The sequence below is a fragment of the Delphinus delphis genome, chromosome 16 (genome assembly GCF_949987515.2).
Source record: "Delphinus delphis chromosome 16, mDelDel1.2, whole genome shotgun sequence".
NCBI classification, from domain to species: domain Eukaryota; kingdom Metazoa; phylum Chordata; class Mammalia; order Artiodactyla; family Delphinidae; genus Delphinus; species Delphinus delphis.
Window position 1 is genome coordinate 14,012,546 of NC_082698.1, and position 25,640 is coordinate 14,038,185.

The 25,640-nt window shown below is 49.2% G+C and overlaps 1 protein-coding gene across 2 annotated transcripts; it reads right to left on the reverse strand.

Annotated features, from left to right (window-relative positions):
• Nucleotides 1-3,734: 3,734 nt before the first annotated feature.
• On the reverse strand, nucleotides 3,735-20,805 carry LOC132439279 (pancreatic lipase-related protein 2). 2 transcript variants are annotated; one of them, XM_060033545.1, is made up of 12 exons: nucleotides 20,757-20,805; nucleotides 18,073-18,227; nucleotides 16,572-16,697; nucleotides 14,649-14,783; nucleotides 13,801-13,912; nucleotides 12,245-12,364; nucleotides 10,795-10,914; nucleotides 8,673-8,791; nucleotides 8,102-8,231; nucleotides 5,758-5,869; nucleotides 4,726-4,874; nucleotides 3,735-3,835 (listed from the first exon to the last, which is right to left on the reverse strand). In XM_060033545.1, exons 1-12 carry the CDS (start codon nucleotides 20,803-20,805, stop codon nucleotides 3,735-3,737), a joined length of 1,428 nt encoding a protein of 475 aa, XP_059889528.1. The 2 variants fall into 2 exon arrangements, with proteins under 2 accessions (XP_059889528.1, XP_059889530.1); XM_060033547.1 differs by having other exon boundaries at nucleotides 3,735-3,798; nucleotides 4,707-4,874.
• Between the last annotated feature and the right edge of the window lie 4,835 nt (nucleotides 20,806-25,640).

Below are 25,640 nucleotides of genomic sequence, written 5' to 3' on the forward strand. Positions count from 1 at the left end.
AATACAAATCCTTTGTTGGGTCCACTTCAAATACCTTCTCGGAGGCTGTTCTTGTCTTCAGTCCTGTCCTTGGTGTCTCTGTTACTCTTAAAGAATAGCTCAGGCCTCCCTGCCCCTCCTGCCTCCTTTACTGGCTATTTACCATGTGCCTGGCACTGTACTAAGTGCTGTGCATGCTTTGTCTTATTTAATCATCACAGCCGCCCTGTGAGGGAGGGATACTGTTATTCCCAGGTGTGCTGAGGTTGAGAAGTGAAGAAGCCAGCCCACGTAGTACAGGGAAAGAGACAGCTGGGGCCAAGGCCGAGAACCTCTGTTCTATAATTTATATTAGTTTTACGGAGATCTAGGAAGTCTAGAAGGTCTCAGACAAGGACCTATTTCACTGCACCAGGTCGAGATTTTACATGCTGTATAGGGCTTCAAGAAAAAAAATTTAGAAAACATAAAGAAAAAAGAAGAATGAAAGAAAAACCCCGAAGTATTGAGCTCAGGCGCTTTGGTTCTGCTGTGAATTCGAGGCATTCCTGTAAAGGGAAGGGTGGGCTCCTTCTGGCCTCATTCTCGGAAACTCAGGGGCTGACTCACCTGCTGTTCTCCTCGAGCCCCAGTCCCTGTGGCCATGACGCCATTCACAGAGTCGCTCAGTGAAGCCATTTCCGGATTCTCAGAATCGAGCAGTGGATGGATACTCCCACTCTGCCCAACAGGTGTGCCCTCCACTGCCATCCTAGGCCCTGAAAGTGCCTCCCTCTGCTTCCCACCAGCCTGTTTACTCACTGGGGCCCCAGGAATGAGTGAGCAGGTCAGCTGGGAGCTATTGGGAGGCCATGAGTGGGCAGGAGGCCAGCCTGGAAGGGCCACACTCTGCACAGGCCACAGCAGCTCTGCCTGCTGTGGCACCGAGCCCCCCAGGAGCTCAGCACAGACTCCTACCCGCTCATTGGGCTTGAAAGAAGACCACGCAGGCTGAGGTTCTATCCTGCTCAGGAAGGAAAGCCGAAACCTAGCGCTGACCAGGTGTGAGGTGAGGTGGGTGGAGCCCTCCGGGCAGCCCCTGGGGTTACAGCATCTGCAGAATCTTTGTATGAGCTGGGGCCCAGGTCGGGGTGTAGGCCCTGCTCCAGGCCCTCCCACTAGCTTTCTGGTTTTCTCCCAGGGAGAGGGATAAGTTGGGGAAAATATCTGCATACGACAGAACATTGCAATTTTCTTAATATTAAACAGTTCCTTAAAGTAAAAATTATATCTGAAAGATGCCTAAAATTGACACACAATTTGGACAATTCACAGAAAAAGAAATACAAAAGGCCATTAAACACTGAAAAGATGTTCACTCTCATTCATAACAAAACAAACACAAATCACAACATAGGGAAAAGCACTTTTAGCGCCTCATTGACAAAAGGTTTGACAATTTGCCACATTGGTGAGGGTGCAAAACACTCTCATGTTAGAACAAACCATATGAAATTGTCAATATTTGAATTTTTGGGCCCCCAAGAGCGGCAATTTGAATTTACAGTTCAACCTACCGTGTTGTTGGTTGGAGTGTAAATTGGACTGTACTTTGGCAATACTGATCAAAATAAACATCCTAAACATTTCTTAGACAAATTTGTATCATGTTAGAATATCATAAAAGGATAGTAGTTGCATGAATATTCATAAGAGGAAAATTTTATATGTCCATCAGCAGGGACAAACATACCACATCACATCCCTCAGTGGAATCTGTGAAGCCACACAAAGAATGAAGCAGCCCTTTCTGGACCATTAGAGAATAATATCAAAATTACCGTTAGTGAAGAAAGCAAGGTGAGAACGGTGCGTGTTGTATGCTTCCATTTGTTTGAGAAAAAAAAAAAATGGTGGGGTGGGGCTGGGGTGTGTGAGATGGGTACATGAAAATTTATACATAGAATGTTTCTGGAAAAAACTTAAGTTGTCTCTGGGAAGAGGAACTGAGAGGCCCGAGGGCGAGGCTGGAAGGAAAGTACCCTGTGTATGAGCGCTCTTCTGCGTTGTTTGCATTTTGTGCCGTGTGCATGTAGTAACTTCTTTTTTTTTTTTTTGCAGTACGCGGGCCTCTCACTGTTGTGGCCTCTGCCGTTGCGGAGCACAGTCTCCGGACGCGCAGGCTCAGCGACCATGGCTCACGGGCCTAGCCGCGCCGCGGCATGTGGGATCTTCCCGGACCGGGGCACGAACCCGTGTCCTCTGCGTCGACAGGCGGACTGTCAACCACTGCGCCACCAGGGAAGCCCTGTAGTAACTTATGTTAAAGCCCTTCCTCCATGGCGCAGGCAGGTTTCACCTAAATAATGCTTAGAGCTTGTCACTCATGCCACAGGCTGCTCTCACATGGGGTCTGCTCTCTCCCGCAGGATGCTGAAAGCTGAGTGGGCAACGTGTGGAAGCAACCTTTTCAAACAGGACAGAATTTCACTGTCTAAGGATGTAAAATACATTAGGACAGGCCACACCAAGTGCCCTGAGAGAGATGGTGGCAGAGGCGGACCAGTGGGATGTTCTAGGCATTACCTGTGGCCAAGTGGCTCCAGCCCCCCAAATCTCTTCTGAAATGTGACCCCAGAACATAGAGAATGTCAAACTAACACCTCAAGATCAAACTAATACTTCAACATCAAAACAAACCCATTAAAAATTTTATTATCATAAAGATAGAGGCCACCACATTTTTTTTATCATTTCTCCTTTATTTTTTTATTTTTTAACATCTTTATTAGAGTATAATTGCTTTACAAGGGTGTGTCACTTTCTGCTTTATAACAAAGCGAATCACTTATACATATACATATGTCCCCATATCTCTTCCCTCTTGCATCTCCTTCCCTCCCACCCTCCTTATCCCACCCCTCTAGGTGGTCACAAAGCACCGAGCTGATCCCCCTGTGCTATGCGGCTGCTTCCCACTGGCTATCTATTTTACGTTTGGTAGTGTATATATGTCCATACCACTCTCTCACTTTGTCCCAGCTTACCCTTCCCCCTCCCCATATCCTCAAGTCCATTCTCTAGTAGGTCTGCATCTTTATTCCCGTCTTGCCCCTAGGTTCTTCATAACCATTTTTTTTTCTTCTTTCTTTTTTTTAGATTCCATATATATGTGTTAGTGTACGGTATTTGTTTTTCTCTTTCTGACTTACTTCACTCTGTATGACAGTCTCTAGGTCCATCCACCTCACTACAAATAACTCAGTTTCGTTCCTTTTTATGGCTGAGTAATATTCCATTGTATATATGTGCCACGTCTTCTTTATCCATTCATCTGTCGATGAACACTTAGGTTGCTTCCATGTTCTGGCTATTGTAAATAGAGTTGCAATGAACATTGTGGTACATGACTCTTTTTGATATATGGTTTTCTCAGGGTATATGCCCAGTAGTGGGATTGCTGGGTCGTATGGTAGTCCTATTTTTAGTTTTTTAAGGAACCTCCATACTGTTCTCCATAGTGGCTGTATCAATTTACATTCCCACCAACAGTGCAAGAGGGTTCCCTTTTCTCTACACCCTCTCCAGCATTTATTGTTTGTAGATTTTTTTTGGTGATGGCCATTCTGACTGGTGTGAGGTGATAACTCATTGTGGTTTTGATTTACATTTCTCTAATGATTAGTGATGTTGAGCATCCTTTCATGTGTTTGTTGGCCGTCTGTAGATCTTCTTTGGAGAAATGTCTATTTAGGTCTTCTGAGGCCACCACATTTTTAACAAGGGTACAGAGTTTGTAAAACGTCTTCTTGCACCATGTCGCTGCTGCAAAAATTATACCTGTGGAAGAAAACCTTTCCAGCATGAGGCTCGTTTGCTCGTGGAAACGTGACCTCAGATGAGTAAACGGCTTTTGGCCCGCTCGCTGGGATTTGGACCTCTCTGAGTGAAAAGCTTTTTGCTACACCAGGCAGAGTCCAAGTGACTCTCACCCAGCAAATCCACTCAAAGGACCTCCTCCCCTCCATGGGCTTTTAATGAGCTGAGAGTGAATCAGTGGTCAGACCAAAGATTTTCAAAGTCTAGGGGGTTTGGGGCTTAGCAATGAGGATCTCCTTTTAAGGTGGATCATATTTTAAACACAGTTAGGAGTTTCCATATTTTAAACACAATTAGGTACTCTCCCAACTCCTATCAAGTAAGATTCTATTCCCTCCGAATGAGAAGAGCTCGCCCCTGTAAGCTAGATTCCAACACATGCCGTAGTCTCCAAACAAAACAATTTACATTAATACCTGCACCCCAGCTGAAATTAACTCAGAGATTTCCTACAAGTACTGCACGTGTCTTCCTTATTGCTTAAGGTAAAAGAGTTTCATATTTGCCTGGTTCTTGAATCGATGCCTTACCACTGAGGCCTTGCTCCTGTCAAGTTGAATTTGGCTTAAGGAAAATGATTGATTTTTCAAAGTAAATTGGATGGATAGATGGAGAGTTGAGATGAAGAGTTGGGTAGATGAATGGACGGATGGCTGAACAGCCAGAAGGGTGAGGAGACAGGTCTGGAGAGATGGCTGGATGGATAAGTGGATAGGTAAGTGGATGAGCAGAAAGGGCTGGACGAATGGATGAGTCGATGAATACCTAGATGGGTAGGTAGGTGGGTGATTGGACGCATGGATGGATTGGTGAATACATTGATAGCTAAATATAGAAAATAAAACTTAGATGGAATGAAAGATACTCACTCAGCCCTGTCTTCACCACTTTGCACTGTAATTCGGGAAGCCCCCAGTTTGGGCCGGAAGAGATTTATCACATTGTTGTTCCAGAGGAACTTGACCTTCTGGACTTCTCCTACATTGAAGTCCACATCAATGTCATGCATATGACTTGCATCTGGTCGGAGGGATCCTCTGAAAACATAGACAGAAAATGTTATATCAGCTGGTTATATGAATACATAGGATGACAGCAATTTATTTTTTCTTCAAACAACGGCTGCTGTTTCTGGTTTTCTGCAAATAGGTTGTATGACTTCATGCACATCCAGGGGTTGCTAAAACACAAATGTATTTGTGAAGAACAGACCTTTAAAAAATACTGGACTCTAGATTTCCACTGTCTTAGTTTGTCCCTAGAGGGAAGTTAAATATTTGGGGTGGTGTATTAACCCTATTAGTTCACTGCAGGACTATATTAATGCAACGTCTTATGTTAGAAGATGCCTGTGGGTCAGCCGAGGTCATTTGTTAGCCCCTCATAGGTAGCACAGGAAGTTGTCAAAGAATTTTAACTTAACACGAAAATTATTATGTAAAAGTTGGTGCAAAATCCAGAATCTAATTTTACAGCACGGTTATGCATTCATCCAACACACATTTACCAAGTATCTCATATGTCCAGCAAAAGTAGGTGTGAGGCTACCACAGCAACGAGAAGCTGGCCTCAGGCTTCCTGTGTGTGTGTTGCCAGGAAGGGAGTTGCCATACAAACGCGCCTGGCCTAAGGAGAATTTGATTTTCCTAAAACCTAAGTCAGGAAGCAACGACTGACAATCCAAAAGGAGTTAGCATTTGTCTCATTTTAAATAGCCCGTTCCCCCTCTGGGCCTCACTCCTCTCATGTGTAAAATGGGGTGATTGAACCAGATGCTAAGCCTTCCTTCCAGGTTTGACATTCCAGGATTCAATGGTTCTGTATCATAGATGGCTAGATTTATAAAGCAGTTTATACCCAATCTTGTATGAAGACTCTATTATGGAAAGTATGGTCATTTCACTTTACTATCAAACTTACTTGAAAATTTCATATTGTTTTGAGTTTCCATTACTTCCATACAAAGCAATCCTGATGTACCCACTCACTTTCTTTTTTCCAGCCAGTGTGACAGATACCCTATATCTCCAACCTGTTGAAAGAAATACAATCATTCGAATAACTCCTCTTGTTGAAAAGAATGACCCCGTGGACGCAGCCTTGTTCCAAGCTCTACGTCCCCCGCGGATGAGAGGTAAGGGTGAATGTGAGTAATGATTTCCTTAAACGAGGTTTGGGGTCCTGGGATTCAGATTCTAGGTGGGGGTGAGGGACTCCGAGGAAGTAAATCTTATACTTCAGCACAATCTCTTGTTGATACAGCAATGTATGTGCCCTGATGGATGCAGGGCAACCGGTTACTGTACCTGTGTACCCTGGGTACACATCACTGGCCATCCCCAGAAAGGCCACAGGGAGAGGGAGATGATTGTGGCTATAATGTTTGGATAAATCACCTACTGCTCTTTTAGTTTATTGCTGTTTTCACATGCAACGGACATATTCTCAATAGAAAAACAACCCAGATAAATTAAAAAAAGAAAGAACCTTCATCAGCACCCCATCTACCTGCCCTGCATCCCAGGTCCTTCCCTGTTGTCATCACTTTGGTCTCTATACTTAATCAAGTCCAGTGGTTCCCAATCAGGGGGAGATTTTGCCTCCCTGGGGACATTTGGCAATGTCTGGAGGCTTCTTTGGTTGTCACACTGGGGGTGAGGTGGGGTGGGTGTGGAGAGCTACTGGCATCTAGTGGGTAGAGACCAAGGATCTGTTAAACAAACTGCAATGCACAGGACAGACGCCTACAACAACGAATTATCCAGCCCCAAATGTCAGTAGTGTGAGGTTGAGATAGGCTGATCTAGAGCTTTCTCTTTCTCTTTCTCTCACACATCTATGTATATAAAAGAATATGGGCTTCTTTTCCCTTCTTTAAATAGTATGTGCTGTTATTCTCTATTCGCTCCACCCATTCCCACCCCAGAATGATTCCCTTTCTCCGTCCTGCCCTGTGTTCCGGAATGTTTGCCTCCCACCCCAGGATCCTTGCTGCTGGCTTTTAGCTAGGTTTAGCCAATACGAGGTGTATGCAGGAGGGCAGAAGGCCAGAGGAGAGAGGTGCGGGTGTCATCTCCCTGGCCCCCACCTTGCTCTAGAACCATGAGTCTGTCAGAAACTCCCTCCTTCCCTGTATTCTGAGAGCTGCACAGCCACCAGATTCCGGGGGCCTCGGCATCCCTTGCCCTTTTTTTTCTTGTTACAAAGAAAAATATTTTATTATAAAATTTTGGAAAATATGAATATGGGTAAGTAAAAATTTAACATGAAAATCTTGCTTGTTCCTTTAACCCTGCCCACACCTCTAACAGGAGGCCCTTCAGTAAAATCTCTCCATTTGAGCCACTTGGATGAGTTCTGTCTCCTGTTGGGACCCTGACTGATACATGACATGTTGCAGGCTGTTTTGTCGCTTGCCTTTTCACTAAATATGCCTTAGAGATCTCTCCTCAGCACATAGAGCTATCGCCTTCTTTTTAGCGGTTCTGTACAGTATTTGGTGGTTTACCAGTTGGTGGGTATCCAGGTTTCTCTCTCCAATCTTCTGGTATTAAAAACAGTGCTGCAGTGAACACCCTTGAGCACTTTCTCATGCAAGTATTTTCCTAAGGTACACTCTGAGAAGTGGAATGACTGGGTTAAAGGAATATACATATAAGACTTTACAGAGAGTGCCAAACCGTGATCTTTCATGATAAATATTGTGAAGATCACATGAAATACTGTAAGTGAAAAGAGTTTTGTGAAGTGCTATATAAATTTTTTTTTAATGTAAAAATCCCTTGAAAAATAATTGCTCTTCTATTCGGCTACCGTGTGATATTAATTTTAACAAAAGAATCTTGATCGTTTCGCTATCTTGTACTTTTTTAATGAGAAGCTGGGCAAAACAACAACAGAAATGCAGCGTGCTTGTGTGTGTGCAGGGGGACTGGTAGAAGAGGTATTTAGCCGGAGACTTCTTGACTTACAGGGACTTTGCCCAGCCTTGCCCTCTTCTGTTAATGGATCCATCCTTCCTGCCACCGGGGTGGGTGGACATGTGACCCAGCCTGGGCCAATCACTGTACTTTATTCCATTGATCAGGATTTTTGGTTAAAGGGGTGAACTTGAGATCCAAGACAAATGCCATTCTACTGCCTTTCCATTATAGCTTAAACTGGTTGGAGGTGAGTTTCTGTCAATTGCTACCAAGGGTCCTAATAAGGCTGATACTCTGAAATTATTTGCAAGAATTTTTAAATGAGTAAAATGGAAACTTACGAGTAAAGTTACCACTGCTTCCTGTGTTCAGGAAAAAGGTTTGTCCCACAGCACTGGTTTTCCCCTGAAATTGGTCAGCATAGTGCCCCATTTTGGGGCATCCTTCAGCAGGACAAGGGAAACAGCCACTCTAGTGAAAGAAAACAGTCTGTCTGTGAGTCGTAGGTCTTTGACTCACCCATTTTCCTTTCCATCCTCCTGTCTATCCATCCATCCATCCACCCCTCATCCATCTTCTCATCTACCTATTCTTCCTTCCATTCATGTGTCCATTCTACCCCTTCTCCCCCATCCACTGACCCATGCAGGCACGCATCCATCTACCCATGCATCCCTGCACACACTGGGAATTTTCCAGAATGAAAAGTTGGGGATCTAGGGAAGGCCCAGCACAGTTCAAGTCTGCTGTCCCCCTCCTGCCCATCCTATTCCTGGGAGGAAGGCTCTGTAAGCCTCAGCATTTCTAGTGCCTCCTTTCATTAGCCGTGGAGTTACATCTCTGCTCTGTTCCAAGCCAAAGGGACAACACCACCATCACCACCAACTTCCCTGGGCCCCTGGTGTGACCTACCTCCTGAAACTCATTGTAGGACGCACAAGGGTAGCCTAGGAAGCCATCGGGGCTGAGGATACTGCTTGAGTAATACTTGTAGCTTCTTATGTGATTGCAAGCCACAAAGTCTTGGGTTCCTGAGAAGGCAAAGGCCAAGGGCGCTAACAAGAGGCATTAAACTTTTGAAGCCCGAACCATTCTGACCCAGCGAGGAATCACCTCTGCATTTCACAGGTGGGTGTTGGTGTCCCTGAACCCCTTGGTCACAATTCACAATTTCTGTCATTGACCTTGACATACTTCGGGGCAAGTAGAAAAGCTGGGGGCTTGTTTAGTAGTGGTGGTTGGCTGGAGTCGCTTTCCTCTCCCCGGCACTGTCCATTTTCTGGGGTGGCCCCCCTCAGGGCTAGGCAAGTGTTAGGGAGTGAGAAGGTCTAACAAGCACCTCTGTCTAATCCTCGGGGGCCAGGCATGTAACGCAAATGAATAACGAAGGCTTGGGGGAGTGGGGAGCGTTGGTTAGAGATATATCATACTTCACCTTTCGCGTGAACCAAGCTTTTCTGTCTATGGTCTCAGGCTGAGAAATTCTTCCTTCTTACTCCTCCAGGCATAAGGTAAAAGCAATGGAGAGCAAGGTCACCATGGCCTCTGGCTACTCTTTCACCGTCTTTCTCTTTAAACCAAAGTCCTCTTGTTTGGGAAATTGTTTTTTCCTGTCTCCAGCTACTAGGTACAAACTTCCCATGGAGTGATCCACAGTGACCCTGGCATACCTGGGGACCACTGCTTGGGGGTCTGCTGGGCTCCATCCGCCACCCGTGGGGAAAGGAATGTTGCCCTTTGTGCTTGGGGGATTAGCTCTCTGTAGCCCCCCAGTCCCGTGCACCCCCACACCAACACTCATTACCAGACAATAGGACCTGTTTCGAAGTTAACTATCTCTTTCATCCAAAATTGCTGACCAGGGATTCCATGTTAGAGAAGCAAGCGGATGTAATTGCTCCTCAGCGGCCAGGGAGACTCTGCACGCACACAACAGGAGCACGTTCCAGCGACCGGTCACCTCTCTAATTAAACCTGGGCTCCTTCCTATTATGTGTGCCCTGCTCGTCCCATCGGAGAGGGGGCAGCCCTCACTGTGACTCTGGTGTTCTTTCAGAAATCAGACCAGCCAAGCAGCCCTCCCTCGAGTTACCTGGTGCTGAGCAGAGAGGAGGGGGATGTTGGCTATTGTTTTATCGACTCTGCTCTTTCACATGAAGCACATGCAAGATCAAAATGCCGCAGAAGGCCGCTCAGCTCAAGGTAACAAGCTGGACACAGAGCTTGCTTTGCGCCAGGCCCTGCGCAGGGTCCTGAGGAGTCCGGGTCACCCAGGCCACAGCCCCTGGCCTCGGGGAACTCCCCACTCAGGAAAAATAAAGACTACAATGAGACGATCACAGACTCAAAGCCTCCACTTTTAAGGAGGAGAGTGACGCCTGTTCTCAGGGGAGGGGCAACAGGAATAGCCCCGGGCCAGAACAAGGGACGGCTAATGGAGATGGTACTTTAGGTCACCTAACATTAGGGGTACTGAGCCTGCTCTCTCAGATAAATGGAGACACGTACAAGGTTCGTCCTCCAGACCCCCAGGCCTCTGCCTCCATGCACGTGCCCCTCAAACCCACAGGGCACGTCCGTCCTCCCCCTTCCCCGCATCGTCTTCTTACCAGCTCAGTCCCTTTCCATCCCTAGCACCTGACAATAGCAAATGGCAAGAAAGTCAAAACCCTCCAAATCTTTGCTTATGCTCTGCAGATCTTCAAGGAGCCTGCACTGAAGGAAGGATGGGGGCCAAAGGCAAAGCTGGGTCCTAACTGATGCGCCAGTGCAGCCCATGTCTCAGCATCCTGCTAAGGGGGAGAAGGCGCAGGCTGGGCATGGGGTCGGGCTTTGCAGCCAGAAATTGGGCTTAAATATAAGGTGGCCTTGGGCAAGTTTTATCACTTTTCTGACCCCATTTCCTCGTCTGTAAAATGGGGCTAATCAGAGTAACTATCTTGTGCCACTGCTGTGAAAATGCCCGGCACAGACCACACCACCTGCCTTCTCCCCAAGTGGAGCAGCTGCTGTCTTGCTTCCCTCATTTACATACCTTCCCATATTCCATTTATATCAATGATGGTTGACAAGGCATTTTTCTGACATCCAGGCATTTCCCGTCCTCCATTTGGGTAGAAATCCAGGTGGCCCACCTTTTGGCTCATTCCAAAACCTGAAACATTGGCAGCAGAGATGAGTGGGAGGGAAGTGGTTCCAGAGTCAGGTGGTGGCCACGAAGAGCGTTCAGCTCCTTCCAATGGGAGGAAGAGCCTTCTTGGCAACTTCTCCCCACAGTGCAGCCACCCTGTCTCTGGCTCTGCGGAAGTTCTCAGATGAGCACTTGGCAAGACAAGAAAGGAGGAGAGGGCTTCCCTGGTGGCACAGTGGTTGAGAGTCCACCTGCCGATGCAGGGGACACGGGTTCATGCCCCGGTCCGGGAAGATCCCGCATGCTGCGGAGCAGCTGGGCCCGTGGGCCATGGCCGCTGAGCCTGCGTGTCCGGAGCCTGTGCTCCACAACGGGAGAGGCCGCGTACCACAAAAAAAAAAAAATAAATAAGTAAAAAATAAAAGAAAGGAGAAGGCCCTGAACAACAACGATACCATCATCGGTGTCCTGATACCATTATGCACCAGAAGACACATGTCAGGGCAGGGCTGGTGCACTTTTTATTACTTTATTCATTTTAAAATTTTGGTTTCTACATTATAGTGTTAACTGAGACCACATAAACTTTGTTGTTGTATTGAGAACCACAGCATCATGGCTAGGTGGTTTGGATTTTGAAGCACCTAGACCTGTGATCACATCCTGGTTCTTCTTACACATCTGTGATCTTGACAATTACTTGATCAATTACTTTACCTTGTCGAGCCTCAGTTTCCTCAGCTATGAAGTGGTAATAACAATACCCACTTTTCAGGGTTGTTACAACGATTAATGAGCTAATGCATGCAAAATGTTCAATGCAGCACATGGTAAACACTTCATAAGTGATAGGATCATCAAAACCATACCTTTTATTGGTACATTTCATGAGTGGTTATACAAGAAAATATTGAAAACAGAATGTTAATTTTAGAAGAATTCAATTAAGGGCTATATTTAATCTCCAACAAAACAAACTGTAAGCAAAGCTTTGACAAAAGAAGAAAAAAAATGCAGATTACCTTTGCATTTTGCAAGTACAGGTCAAACATCAATAATAAATGCCACTCTGGATACTGACAGACTAGGGAAGGATGCAGAGTCTGGAGACGGAGGGAGCCTTCCACAGGTTATAGAAGCCTTTCGTCCTACCTTGGGCCTCAGGCTGACATCACTGGCGCTGAACTTGCTGTTTGTTTGTGGCTGACACCCGTTTTGACTGGTTGGTTAACCATTTTGAATACCACCCTGTGGTATGTGTGTGCAGGTGGGGGAGGGTGGCAGGGGGCACATGCCTGGATCTGCTCTCATCAGTTACAGCCCTGGTCCCTGAGAGGTGGGGTGAGGAACTTACCCAGGAAAGGGATTATGGGAGCAGAATCCGTGTGAATCACATCCACAAACATGGCATCGGACGGGTCCAGCCGAACCTCTTCTGGCGTGCCCTGGAAGCATGGCTGTGCCGGGTCCAGCCCTAAGAAGGGGGAGGTGGACAGGGAGGCCGCACTCTAAGACCACCCAGGATCTAAACCCTGTACGCATAAAATCCATGGGGATTCCTGGGCAAAGGATCCCATGCCCCAGCAGTCATAATTTGGAGAACTGAGTCTGTAGGTCCTGATCTGCTTGGGAGAGAGGCTGGGACAGAAAGGCTGCCAGTGGGGTCGTTGCCTGTCACAGGACATCCAGAAATCCCCACTGCCTGGCGTCATGGAAGATTGGGATGGTGCCCTTGCTCCCCTCGTCTCCCTTTTCCTTTCTTCCCTCACACACGTTCTGTTTGGCCACGGCCCTCCAAGACTGAGCTCCCGGGCCCAGCCCAGCTCCTCCACAGTCTCCGAGCCCTGCATGGCCCATTCCCCTGCGTCTGCAGTCATGGCCCCCGGCCTGCTGCTCGCTCTCCCACACTCTCCCCTAATCTCTCTCCCCTCCAAGAGCCCCTCAAACACGACCTCTTCATGGAAAGCATAGCCTCTCCTTTCTTGGGTCATTCCCTCCTCATTGCATAGGATTCTTCTGCATTCGTTAATTCTGCTTTGACTTTTACTTGTCTACTTAGTTGTCTGCCTCCTGCACTAGACTGTGGATTTCCTGAGGCAGGGGCCGTGCCCAGTTCATCTTCAAAGACAAGCAGAAGGTGGAAGGAGCAGGGCACTCAGGACTCGGTGACCTACATCTAGTGCTGGCTGCTCAAGGCCAGGAGCCTGTCCTCCTTGCACCTGGAAAGTGGGGATAACAACAGTAACTCCCCTGGCAGGGTTACTGTGAAAATCCCATGGAAAGATCTAAGAGAAAGGACATTGCAAACTGAAAAATACCCTTTATCCTTCACCCGAAACCTAGCCTGGTGCCCAGAGCAACAGACGCATTCATTAAATGCTGACTTGAACAGTTTGCCTAAGTTACATACTGATGTGGTGCACCAAACGGTTGTCTGTGTCTGTCTGTGTATTCATTCTGCCTGGTGTTTCCTTCCTCCATTCATTCTTTACTGAGCACCTCCTATGGCAGGTCTCAGCTAGTCACTTTCATTTTCTGCCTGTCCTGGCATAAGGAAGACATTCAATAAATATTTGTGGAACTGATAAATTGATTTTTTTCAAAAATCAGCTCACTTTTTAAAAAACTTTGCCATACTCTACCAATAATAACCCTGAAGTCATGAGTTTAATGTGTTAGTTATATTTTTCTTTTTTTATAAATGTATTTTTGCTTACAATCGTGTATTTTCTAGTACACATGAAAATATATGAACAATTATTTTTCAAGTCCCCTGCACCACCTAAAACCAGTTCCAGGAGGACCGGAAGGGGCGCCCTTGGCCGTGGGAAGCGCGCGGGTCTCTCCTTCCACCGCCTGCTCCCCTGGCTGGGCCGGCGTCCGCCCCCAGCCCCGGCCCAGAGCCCCTACCTGTGATCCTGCCCACGCGGCCCCCGAGCCTCCTGCCCGCCTCAGCGGCCGTGTGCGCGCCCAGGCTGTGGCCGATGAGGTGCACGTTCTCGGGGCCATAGCCCAGCTGGGTCTGCGGAGGGAAGGAGCGTCAGGTCCCAGAGCACCTGGTGGGGACGCGCCGGCTCTCGGGGAGCGGGGATTGGGGCAGGACCCAGGCTGGAAACTCGGGAGGAACGACCCCCGGCTCCAGGCCGCCGCCTAGGACAGCGCGACCCGGCCCCTGGCTGGCCACAGTCTGCAGGTCCCGGGGTCCGGCTGGCGCGCGGGGTAACGGTGCTGACCAGCGGCCAGCGCATCACCTGCAGGCCGCCCTGGCCGGGACTGGCAGTGCTCTGCCGGCTCCCACACGCAGCCCACCGCGGACCTCCCTCCCCTCGTCCCCGGCAGGGGCTGGGCCAGTGCAGAACGTGGTAATGGGCCCGGCTCTGGGGGTCTCCAGACTCGACCTTCCTGGAGGCCGTAAGGGACCTTCCCTGAGAGTGAAGACTCATCTGGGCTGAGAACTTCAGGGCAGCCCAGCCTGCTCTACAATTCCCAGAACAGCCTGCAAGGAAGGCTTATTTCAAAAGGGGAAACTGAGGCCTGAAGAGGTTAGTCTGCCTCAGGCCCCACAGCTAGGGATCTTCAGGACAACCCCGGAGGGAGGAAGTTTGCAGCTTCATGTAGCAAAGGTCCTTCTTGGGCTCCCAGCTTTCAGGCTCTGCCTCTACCCATGGGTCCCCAGGCTGCCCCTGGGTGCCACGGGGTGCTGGCCTGCCCCTCTCCCTGCCCCCTACCCACAGGATGTGGCCCAGGCAGGGGTTTACCGACAGCCCTTGTATTAAGTAAGCTATCTCCGCTCCCACGACCCGAGTGTTGTGGACAGCTTGGGTGTATCCTGTCCTGGCCCCGCGCTTCCAGTCCACACACATGCAGTTCACCTTCTCCACTTTAAACATTTTCTGGGAAAGACAAACATGAGGGAGAAACCAGTTTATTAACAGCCACGGGTTGCACACTCCACAGATAGGCGTTCACAACCGTCAAGCATCTAGCTTGTGTCAGAACTTTAACATTCCTCTCACTCGTCCTGATCCACACCACAGTGCTGTGAACTGGGTATACTTACTCCCACTTAGCAGATGTGGAAACTGAGGCCTGGAACAGAGTGACTTGTCTAAGGTTTTACAGATGGTCATTGACACAACCAGGTCAGAAAGATGACTTATGAGGTCAGGGGTTAGCAAACGACTACCCGAGTGCCAAATCCACTCGGGTAGTAGTTTGCTAACTGCTTTTATGAAGTTTTATTGCAAACAGCCACACCCATTTGTTTACAGATTGTTCGCCTCTGCCTCATAGCTACAACAGAAGCCATATGAGCTGAAACCATATGGCCCACAAATGCTACAATATTTATTACCTGCTCTTCTACAGGAAAGTTTGCAGACCCTTATACTAGATAGTTGAAGCCACAGAGAGGCTGCTTTTATGTTCCCAAAAATGCTTTGATGGGAGATATAAAGTATTGAGGGACAAGTTTAATAAGATGAAATTTAGACCGAGGTAGGAGACAACTCTCCCGGATACATGCATCTTTTGTATCATGTAGTGTGACCCAAGCACAGATACTGGTCCCTTGGGGGCTGGAGGGAAGAAACATCAGAAAGGGCTACACTATATCCTTTGTTCATCTGGGGAGGTCCTGGACTGCATTTTGAAGTTGGGAGTGGTTGGCTGGGGGGTCAAGGCATCCTGGTGGACCACATACCCTTGGCTCTCCAATACCCAGGTCCGCGTAGCCTCCCTCTGGAACTCAGGAGGCACGTGTGAAACCCCAGACCAAGAGGAACAAAGAGCGCTCCGGCAGAAGCTGCTCGAGGTCTTATCCCACTGCAGCTTAAGCCTCTAAGAGCCGTGCCACGGGCACCTCCTACAGGCCAAAGCTGTAGACACACGGGATTGTGGTGTCTTGTGGACAGAAGACCTCGTTTCGCATTCCACCTCTGGATTCAACTTTGGGCAAGTACTGAAGTTTTCTTTGCCTCAATTTCTTCATCTATAAAATGAGAACCATAACACCTCACAGCGTGGTTGGGAGGGTGAAACGGGACAAGGACTGTGGAATGATTAGCACAATGCCAGACTCACAGTAAGTGCTCAGGAAATGGATGGTATGAATAATAATTCATTCCTAATATTCATGATCACTATAGAGCTGCACTGTCCAATACTGTGGCCAGGAGCCACATGTGGCTCTTTACAGTTAATTAAAATGAAATAAAATTTAAAATTCAGTTCTCTGGTCACACTGGCCACAAGCCGAGTGGTCAGTAAGCACAGGTGGCCAGTGGCTCCTGATCCGGTAGTGCAGATATAGAGCATTTCCATCATCACAGCAAATGCTTTTGGATAGTAGTGCTGCGGGGGGTAAAGTATTTTTTATGACATACAAGGGTTTTATATAAACCATCAGAGACAAACGCCAGGTCATTTGCTGTTGTCTCCACCTCTGGGACTTTCTGATTGGACTCTGGGTCTTTTCAGCCTCATAAGGGGATGTTTGACTAGAGGTTCGTGGGTTGGGAGACCTTGACATTGGGTAGCCATGAGAACCCGAGTTTTCCTCAGTGGTTTTAGGATGGACCCGTCTCTCCTGGGAAGTTATCCTTTCCCAGCCTCAGGGGATGCGGAGTTTGCCTCCATGTGCTGGGCGCTGCTCTCACCAGGTGAGGAGGGTGAACGCCTACCTTGCACAGGTCAATTATCCAGTCCTCCTCCCCCTTGTCTAGGAAGCCGTGGATGACGAAGCGTGTCTTGCGGTCCAGCTGGAAGTTTGAAGCCTCGATGGTGCTAAGGTCAGTGACATTGATCCGCTGGTTAAATTAGAAAAGATGAATTTGAATGTTGGCCTTTCCAAGCCACAGACCCGTTAGAGCCCTTTCCCGTAGCCAAGGTGACAGATTCAACTCCCACGAAGTTGGATGAGGCTAGATTCAACTCCCACGAAGTTGGATCAGGAGTTCCTGACTTAGGGTTGGAGGATAGAATTCAGAACGTCCAAGTTTATTGATTTTTCTATACTGAAATGTAACATTTTTGTTAATTGTGAAATTGAGCAACAAACATAGCAGACTTAGCAATACACTGTCACCAATAGAGGTGGCAGATATTTTCATTTTATATTACAGTTGTTACAGATATTTAAAAATATCATCTGTACTCATTACTATTAAAATTACAGAAGTTATTAGACCAACTCCTAGACCTTGTTCTTTAGTGAGATAATAAAGCAGCATATTTATCTTTTTAAATGTTCTGATAACTGCTTTCCAGTATAATTAGTGTCCTTTTTAATCCAATGTTTTTTATTTTATGCATTTAACCCTTCCTGCTCCGTTGAGGTGCATCTCCCCTCTGCCTGATGCTTCTGGCCCAGGGGTTCCTCAGCTTTTCTGTGCCAGGACCTCTTTGGCCATCTGGGGAACCCTATGAGTCCCTTCTCAGGATTTTTTTTTTTTTTTTTTTTGCATAAAATATATTTTATTTTTTAAAATTATTTTTTTAAATGAGGACTCTGGGTGGGTAGTTTGTCACCTAGAATCCGACAGTAGGTGACCTCGGGGACCTATAGACAGACACCCTGCTCTCTCAAACTTGGTTTGGGGTCAGAGCTGTGAGCTGCTTGAGTTCTGAGCAAGTTCTTCCTGTCCACTTCTGAGCACCTGGAGGAAGCCTGCTGGCCTCCACCTGGCAGGCCTTCTGGGAACTGAAGATTGCTCCAAGGGTCCCCAAATTTCTCCTTTGTCATTAAATGTCCCCTGTTCCCCTTCTAGCTCCTGAGGAAGGATTTATATCCCCCGACCCCTACCCTCTGAGGGGCTATGCTCCCTCCACTGCCTGGTTTGGAAAGAAGCCAGACCCTCTCAGGGATACATAGGTCTGGGTTTCTCCATAAGAGCTGCTCACACCCCCTTCCTCCCCAAACAGGGTTCTAATCCTGGGAAGCCCTGCAGTTCTGTGCACAAGTGTGTGAATGTGTCCGTTTCCGGGTTGGGCGCCCATAGATTTCATCAGATACTCGAAGGGATTTATGATCCCGAGAGCTAAGATGGCTCTAAGTCTAACACTGGTGAGGGAGCGTCATGTGAAAAGTTCCAAGGCAGTGAATTATTCCTCAGACAACCATGTGAAGGCTCCAGCATGGGCGCCCAAATCCCCCACCATGCGGTCATTCTATGCCCCTCTTACTTGGTAGTTATTTGGATTCTCATTTGTATACAGAAGAAAGTGGGTGTCAATGTCCTTGGGAGACCAGGGAAATAACTTTAAAGGCCGCTGAAAGATGCTGGTCCATGGTTTTTCATCGGAAAAGCAGCCGAAAGGTTTGTAGCAGATCTCCTTTCCTGGGGCAGGAAGAGGAACAAACAGGACACTTGTGAGGGTCTGAGAAGGAGCAATGTCACCTCAGCTACTCGGGAGGACTCTTCAGGGTACAGCTCAGGGCTGGTGAAGGCCGCTGCTCATCTTTATCTTTGCTGTCAGTGTTCCTCAGACTTCTGTGGTGATAAGAACCACCTGGGGGCTGAGGGTGAATGAGCATCTTCACACTCCCAGGCCCCTCCCTCAGAGATTCTGATTCAGAGGGTCTGGGGTGGGGCCCGAGAAACAGCATATTTAATAAGTGCCCCTGTTCATCAGGCAGGTTGGGGAATCACTGAGAATTCCTGGGAACCTTCAGCCTTAAAACTACCTCTTGCAGGAAACTCCCAGATGGCCCTTTACATCCACTCATCAACCGTCATGTATTTATCAAGTGTCTACGAATGCCGTAGCACAGAGATGCTATTCGATGAGTCTTGAGGTCTCTCTTACGTCCAGCACAGGCCATGCACACAGTAGGCATTCCTGGGTATCTGTCCAGTCCACATGTCTTCACGTCATCCTCCTATGCACCTTTGTTTTTTCCAAATTATTCTCTGCCATTTCAGATTTCCCTGTTGTTCTTTGAAAAGGTAAATGTCTTAAGAACAGGGAGAATTTATTTTTGCATCATACTGTGTATAGTAGGGGCTCAGTACATGCAGTTGATGACCTAAATAACCCCATCTAAATCCGAGGGTCCTTTCTCTAGTCCATGATATATTTTCACAATTATGTCACCCCCAGTATAACCAGGGGTGACATAATTTCAAATCCAGAGGATTACGATGGATTTTCTCTCTTAGTCTTCCTCAACTGATGGAGCCAATTATTAGTCATTCATTCAAAAACTGGTAATAGTTAATACTTGTTGTTTACTATGTGCCGGATACCACACTAGTGTTTTACCAGTATTGGCCTCCAAACAGCCCATGAGGAAGGAATGAATATTACCTTTATTTGACAGAAGAAGAGCCCAAGGCACGGAGACGAAAAGTCAGCTACCCAAGGCCACAGCCAGTGGTGGAGCCGCGATTTGAACCCTAGAAGCTTAACTGGGAATAAAAGTAGGAACTGGGGAGCCATAGAGACAAATCAGATTGAAACCCGGCCCTGAAAGAGAGGAAACCTAACTGGGAAGGAATAATGACAGCGTTGAATTCATTCTGGGAAGAGGGAACCGTCCCACAGGAAAGGCCACAGGAGGTTAAAGCAACCTTGGCTTCAGATGGTAAGCGCAGGGGCTTCGATGCCAGGTTAAGATACCTGGGTGTTAGGTGGGTAGTGGGGAGGTGCTGGGGGTGCTGAGCCGGTGACTGGGGTGGGAGACAAGAGTAAGTGGCTCAGAGGTGGGGGAGCCTGGGGGCAGGGCTGTGGGCCTGGAGAGGGGAGAGGCCTTCTGACCTGATGGCAGAGGAAGTTAAGGAAGAGGCGGGGAGATGGGGCGAGGGGGTGCTGTCCAAGCCTGGTGGGGGACAAGTGAGTTTCAGGCATGGTGGGAGGCCCTGGTGGAGCTGCCTGGAACTTGGGAGGACTGGGGCTGTGCTGCTGGGGACTGGACAAGGGGGCAGTCCTGAGGAAAAGACACATGAGGAGAGCACCTGGAGTGACCATTGAAAACGCCCGTGTCTGGGGCAGGAGGAAGCAGCAGATCAGCGAAGGAGACCAAGAGGGGTTGGAAAGGCCTGAGGAGCAGCCAGACCCCACCCGGGCTCTTCTGTCGGGGGCCGGGTCTGGCGGCAAGGCTGGGCTGGAATTCCAGAAAGGCAAGAGGGGGCTGGGGGCAAGCTGAGGAGACAAGGGGAAAGGGTCCGGATGCAGAAGCAAGCCCTTGCAGGGACTGGAGGAGACTACGTCTGTTCTTGGGGAGACTGTGCTCAGCAGGGTTTGGGGGCCTCACGAGCCAGGCAGTGAGGGGTTCTGACTGATGGGAGAGGAGGTGAGAAGACCCGGCAGTGTGGGAAAGAGAGCACCTGTGAGGTACACCTGCGAGGTACACGTGTGAGGAGGTGGGGGGATGGGCATAAGCAGATTCGGGCTCAAGGGGGCTTTGGTAACAAGGGAGGTTTCAGGACAAGTAGAACGTGGGTGTCTGCATCTCCTCTGGGCAGGAGGCCGGGCAGGACGGGAGTTCACAGAGGGACACGTCCACAAGATTTTAGTCTGCAGACGTGCACTTGTCTATGCCTAGGAACTGAGGGTATTGGGGGCCTGACAAGAACGTCCCACTCTCCACCTGGCCCAGCTGCCTGCCACCTCCGTCGCCTGCTCCAGCCACTGGAGCCTTTGCAGGAGGACGGAAACCAAGCTGGACAATGCTGGGATAATCCTTGTTGAGCACGGTGCCCTGTCTCTACCACAGAGTCATCACTCCCCGACTGGTAGCGATTGCTGTTTCATGCAATAATGATAATGCTATTAATTAGGGAGAAGGTGATGAGGATGCCTCTGTCTGTCTCACCCAAAGGCCAGCCCAGGCACGGTCACCAAAGAGATGGTGACAGCATCCTCACCTCTGACTGTGGCCAGCAGGAGAAGGCCGATGGTCCAAGAGGGCAGCATCTTCGGGGATGAAGACAGAGACGCACGGACACCAGGTGCACAGGCACGAGGCTGGCGGACAGGGCAGGCGGCCCTCAGCACACATGGGGCTCTCCCTCGAGGTGGGGACCCTGAGGCTGAGGCCTCCCTGCACACAGGGAGTTGGGCAGCGCCTCTCTCGGACCCTGCACTCAGGGTCTTTGCACTGCTGTGCTCCCCTGTTCTGGGCCACGTCCCCCTGGCAGCCCTACCCCTACCTGGCTCCCTGCCCGCGTGGGGCTGTGACTTACTGTGTGGCCCAGGGCTTCCACCTGCAGCCCAGCAGGTTGGCCATGGCCTTTTATAACCAGACTTTATCCTTTGGATTCCTCAGAAAAGGACGGGGGTGGGGGTTAGATAGGGCTCTGTACATGCCAGGTTTGAACCTAGGTTATCATAAATACATAAAGCCAGCTCAGCTGGGGAGCAGGGCTGTTTATAAAGTGAGATTTGAGGAAAGGGAAACTGACTTTATAGGATGGCAAAGGGCTCTGTTAATCTGAATTTACAAGTACAGTTGCCAAAAGATCGTGTTCCCCAGGTGATAAGAGGGAGACTCCAAGCTGTAGTGCCACCCACTCAAAAGCCTCGTGGAAACAGGAAGCCCGAACTCATCTCATTGCCCTGCAGACACTGGCAGAGCCGTGCAGGAGTGGGCAGTCCGAAGCATCCGTTCAGTGGAAGCATCTGTTTATGAAGACAGCCCTTGGTTACTTTGGGGGTGAGGTGGGTGGAGAGCATCCTTCCAAAGATGCTGGACAGAGTTGTAAAAACCCTGCTGGTGGAGGCACTCAAAAGAGTCAAATAAACACTGTTCAGACACAGCTTTGTTGGGAAACAATGTAGTTTAAGACCCGGGGATAAGAAAGATGGAAGTGTTTGCTTTCCTTCAGGGCTGAGGGGTGAAAGCCAGGTGCTGCCCAGCTGTTTTTAAAATTGACATATGATTTAGATGCTCCAAAGTGTATACATCTTAAGTTGAAAACTTGAGTACAGTTTAATGAGTTTTGACAAATGTATACTCCTGTGTATACGCCCCAGATCGAAAAGCATTTCTAGCAGCCAGAAGTATCTCTGATGATCCCTGTACCACCACCCGCACAGCCATGCTCCGACTTCTATCACCATAGATTAGTTTGGTCTCTTCTGGGATTGCATATACGTGGAATTATACAGTATGTGCCGGTTAGAGTCTTGCTTCTTGCGCACAACACGGTTTTGAGATTCGCCCATGTCGTTCCATGTATCAGTAGTTGGTTCCTCTTTATCGCTATGTTATATGGTACATTTCTGTGTATCTATCACAGTTGGTGTATCCATTCTGCCTTGGTGGACACGTGGGTTCTTTCTAGTTTGGAACTGTTATGGACGATGCTGCTGGGAACTTTCTAGTCTAGTACCTGTCTTTCGTTAGACTTGCACTCGTTTCTCTCAGGTTTGTCCCCAGAGGTAGCATTGCCGGGTCCTGGGGTGTGTGCGTGCTTAACTTTAGGAGCTGCTGCTAAACACTTTCCCACAGCGACTGCACCTGCATGAACTCCCGTCGGCAGCTGGGTGAGAGTTCCAGTTGCTCCGTATTCTACTCCTGCCCTTCAATCTATCCCACAAGGTTGCCGGCAATTTCCGGAGGGTTTCAAGTGTAGAAAATGTCTTCTTTTTTTTGTGAACTTCCCTTCTGAGAACTCTGAGGCTGGAGGTGAGCAGGGTGGTGCTGAGGGAAGCCCAGGAATGAACTTCCTTATCTCAAGTGGGCTTAAGAAAAGTCAAGCTTTGTGGAACTGGTAAAGTGCTGATGAACCTGAGTGGGGTCACCTATACCTCAATGACCCCAAAGCCCAATGTTGCCACCCCACAGCTCCTGCGGGTGTCCTGCAGCTGAGGAAGGAGGTTAGTCCAAGGCCTGACACTCATGCTTATCAAGAGCCCTACTGAGGAGCCTGGAATGGCAGTATGAGGCTGAATGGAAGCCCTGGACCCATGCCACGGGGCCGGTGGCCGCCCACCACTCTTGGGAAAACATACAAACTCCTCACCGGGGTGCAGCGTTACCTGGACCATGCCTCTCTCCCCTCCCTCCCCTGGAGTCTCACTCGCTGAACTCCAGGCACACGGGCTGTGTGTGGTCTGTTGAAAGTGCCCATCTTGGAGTCTTCGCATACTCTGTTTATTCTTCCTGGAACACACTGCCCTCAGTCTTTCCCTGCCTAAACTGAAGTTATCGCTCAGGGCTCAGCTTAAATGTGACGTCTTCAAAGAAGCCTTCTCCAGTGCCCGTGGAGAAACCAGACCTTCCTTTACATCTCTTATCACGTTCCTTAGTTTTTCTTCCACGGAATGTATCCCAACCGGTAATTATATTTCAGGGATTATTTGTTTAGACCTTGCTTTGGTGGCAGGGTCAAGGTCTATAGAATCATTTATGTGTCACCAGAGCTTAGGACAGTGCCTGACAGGTACTAGGTGATCGCTAAACATTTGCTGGATGAAAGGATGAAGCATTGGAAGCTAATGGTGAGCTGGATACCATCCGGATCTCTGCTGCCTTCTCCTCCCTGCTCCGTGCCCAGAAGCTGTCTCTATGGACAGCCTCCCTGCACCACTTGCCCTTGGCCTTCTGGTTGGGTTCGGTCAATGGGAAGGAGGTGGGAGGAGGGAGAGGTCGGGGTGTTTCTTCCCCAGGCTCCCTCCCTTCTGTGCTGTGGTCGGGTGGTGGCTGCACTTCTCTCCTGACAGCTGCAGCCCCTCTCAAGCAGCTCCTCCCCTGGCCCCAGCTCCTTCCAGACTCTCACGACAGCTTCCTCCCTCCAAGCTTCAGATTCCAGGGAAGTTAGAGCTCCCAGCTGCTGCTACATCCCTGGTGATTTAGTACCCCTAGTGGATTCCCTTAACCCTGTCCATAGTTCTGTAAACAGTCCCTTGGATAAGCCCTTGGACTGGGCCATCTTTTGTCACTGGGGCCCTGGCAGGTGCGTCTAGCCACTGGACATCCCCTGAGAGAGGTTGGTCGCAGTGGTTCAGAGGCCTGTGGTCCATCTGGTGGGTTAGCTGGGCCTTGGGCACCACCCTTTCCTGATTCTATATTCCTAATGAGGACATTTCCATCCTCGTTAGGAAAGGGTTTGGACTGTGTAGTTGTCTGGTTTCACCACCCATCCTAATAGCTGCCAAGCCTTTCTGTGACTTGTCTTTTTTTTTTTTTTTTTGCGGTACGCGGGCCTCTCACTGCTGTGGCCTCTCCCGTTGTGGAGCACAGGCTCCAGACATGCAGGCTCAGCGGCCATGGCTCACGGGCCCAGCCACTCCGCGGCATGTGGGATCTTCCTGGACTGGGGCACGAACCCGTGTCCCCTGCATCGGCAGGCAGACTCTCAACCACTGCACCACCAGGGAAGCCCTGATTGTCATTTTTGACAAAGATTTAGTGAGACACTTTCAGATAATCTGTGGTTCCCATTGTCTATGCTCTCCTGGCTCCAGCTACAGACTGGTCAAGGAATCTTGGGAAAACTTCTCACCTGAGTGGCCAGTGGTGTTTCATCTGGTCAACAGTCACCTGGGAGGGCAGAGCTGGAAAGAAAGGGGAGGGTTATAGTTCATTTAGGCAAGAAGTGATTCTTGTTATTTCCAGGTCACCAGGCTCTGTTCTAAATGCCAAGGGCAGGTCGTGGTCACCCCTGTCCTCAAGGGACCCACTGAGGCAGATTTGCTCAGTATGAGGAAAAGCTTTGTAAAGGTTAGAATCACTGGGAAGTAGGATAGGCCGTTGCTGGTGGGGCATGACCCCTGCCTTACTTGGATGACATGGTGACTGAGTAGACATGGACAGAAGCCAAGCATCAGATGAGGGGTGACTTAAGCGATGTACTTCCAAGGTCGTCTTCGAATCCGGGATCCCACAGGAAATTTTGGAAACTGCAACCTAGAGAAAGGACTCACCTTTCAATTCAAGCAAGAGTCACCCTGAAGGAGCGCAGCATCGAAACCCCTCTTTCAAAGTGGATAAGGAGTCATCCAAGAGGTGACAATACCTAAGATAATGAGAAATAAGCTGAACACACACGTCTCGGGGATACAATCTCTGGAAGAGGTGCTGAGGGCGTGAGAGAGCTGAATATCAGAGGAGAAATAGGTGGTGTTGGTTCAAAAGGTGTCTTGAGAGAAGACGGCGGCCATCAAATCGTAGCTCCTAGAGCGCCTTTTTTATTCCCATTCTACAGCCAAGGCAACAGAGGCCCTGAAAGTAAGGGGCTTAGTTGGGGCGAATGGAGGAGGAAACCTTGATTTTAGGCGCCGCCTCCTACTGTGCAGCTGCTCTCTCCTGGAGGCCTCAGTTTGCTGCCCTGTAAATGGGGGAACCTCGGTGGATTTAGGAACACTGTCCCTGCACCAAGCTGACCCCACAGGGCTGGGCACCCCTGCCACAGTCACCAGTGGCTGGGGGCAGACCCACTGGGTGCTCTCAAGCAGTCCCGAACCTGCCTGGTCTCTGTGACAGGTGACCCAAGGCAGGGCCCCATGCCGCCTCCCAGTTGGCTGCCCGTGGCAGGGGCAGCTCCGTTCCCCCTTCCTCTCTGGGGGCCTGAGGTTCTGAGGTCCTGCCAGCTGTCTGCCCTGGGAGGGAAGGGAAGGCCAGCACCTGTGGGAAAAGTCATTCACTGGCCACATGTAGGCAAGTGGCAGGGTCAGAGCCTGGGGAGCCCTGCCAGCTGGCGCAGCCGCTGCCCGGGGGAGGGGATGGCTTGGGTTCTCCTTCGCCTGCACCCTGAGGCCTATTGAGACCTGTTCATTCCTTACCTTCATCACCTCTTTTATCTGTT

Excerpts from the sequence above, each read along its gene's own strand:
- LOC132439279 (XM_060033545.1), bottom strand. The coding sequence starts at position 20,805 with ATGCTGCCCTCTTGGACCATCGGCCTTCTCCTGCTGGCCACAGTCAGA. Across the intron at positions 18,228-20,756 it reads CCTGCTGGCCACAGTCAGAG|GAAAGGAGATCTGCTACAAA; the intron begins GTGAGGATGCTG and ends TTCCTGCCCCAG. Across the intron at positions 3,836-4,725 it reads TTCCCGAATTACAGTGCAAA|CAAACGAGCCTCATGCTGGA; the intron begins GTGGTGAAGACA and ends CGTTTCCACGAG.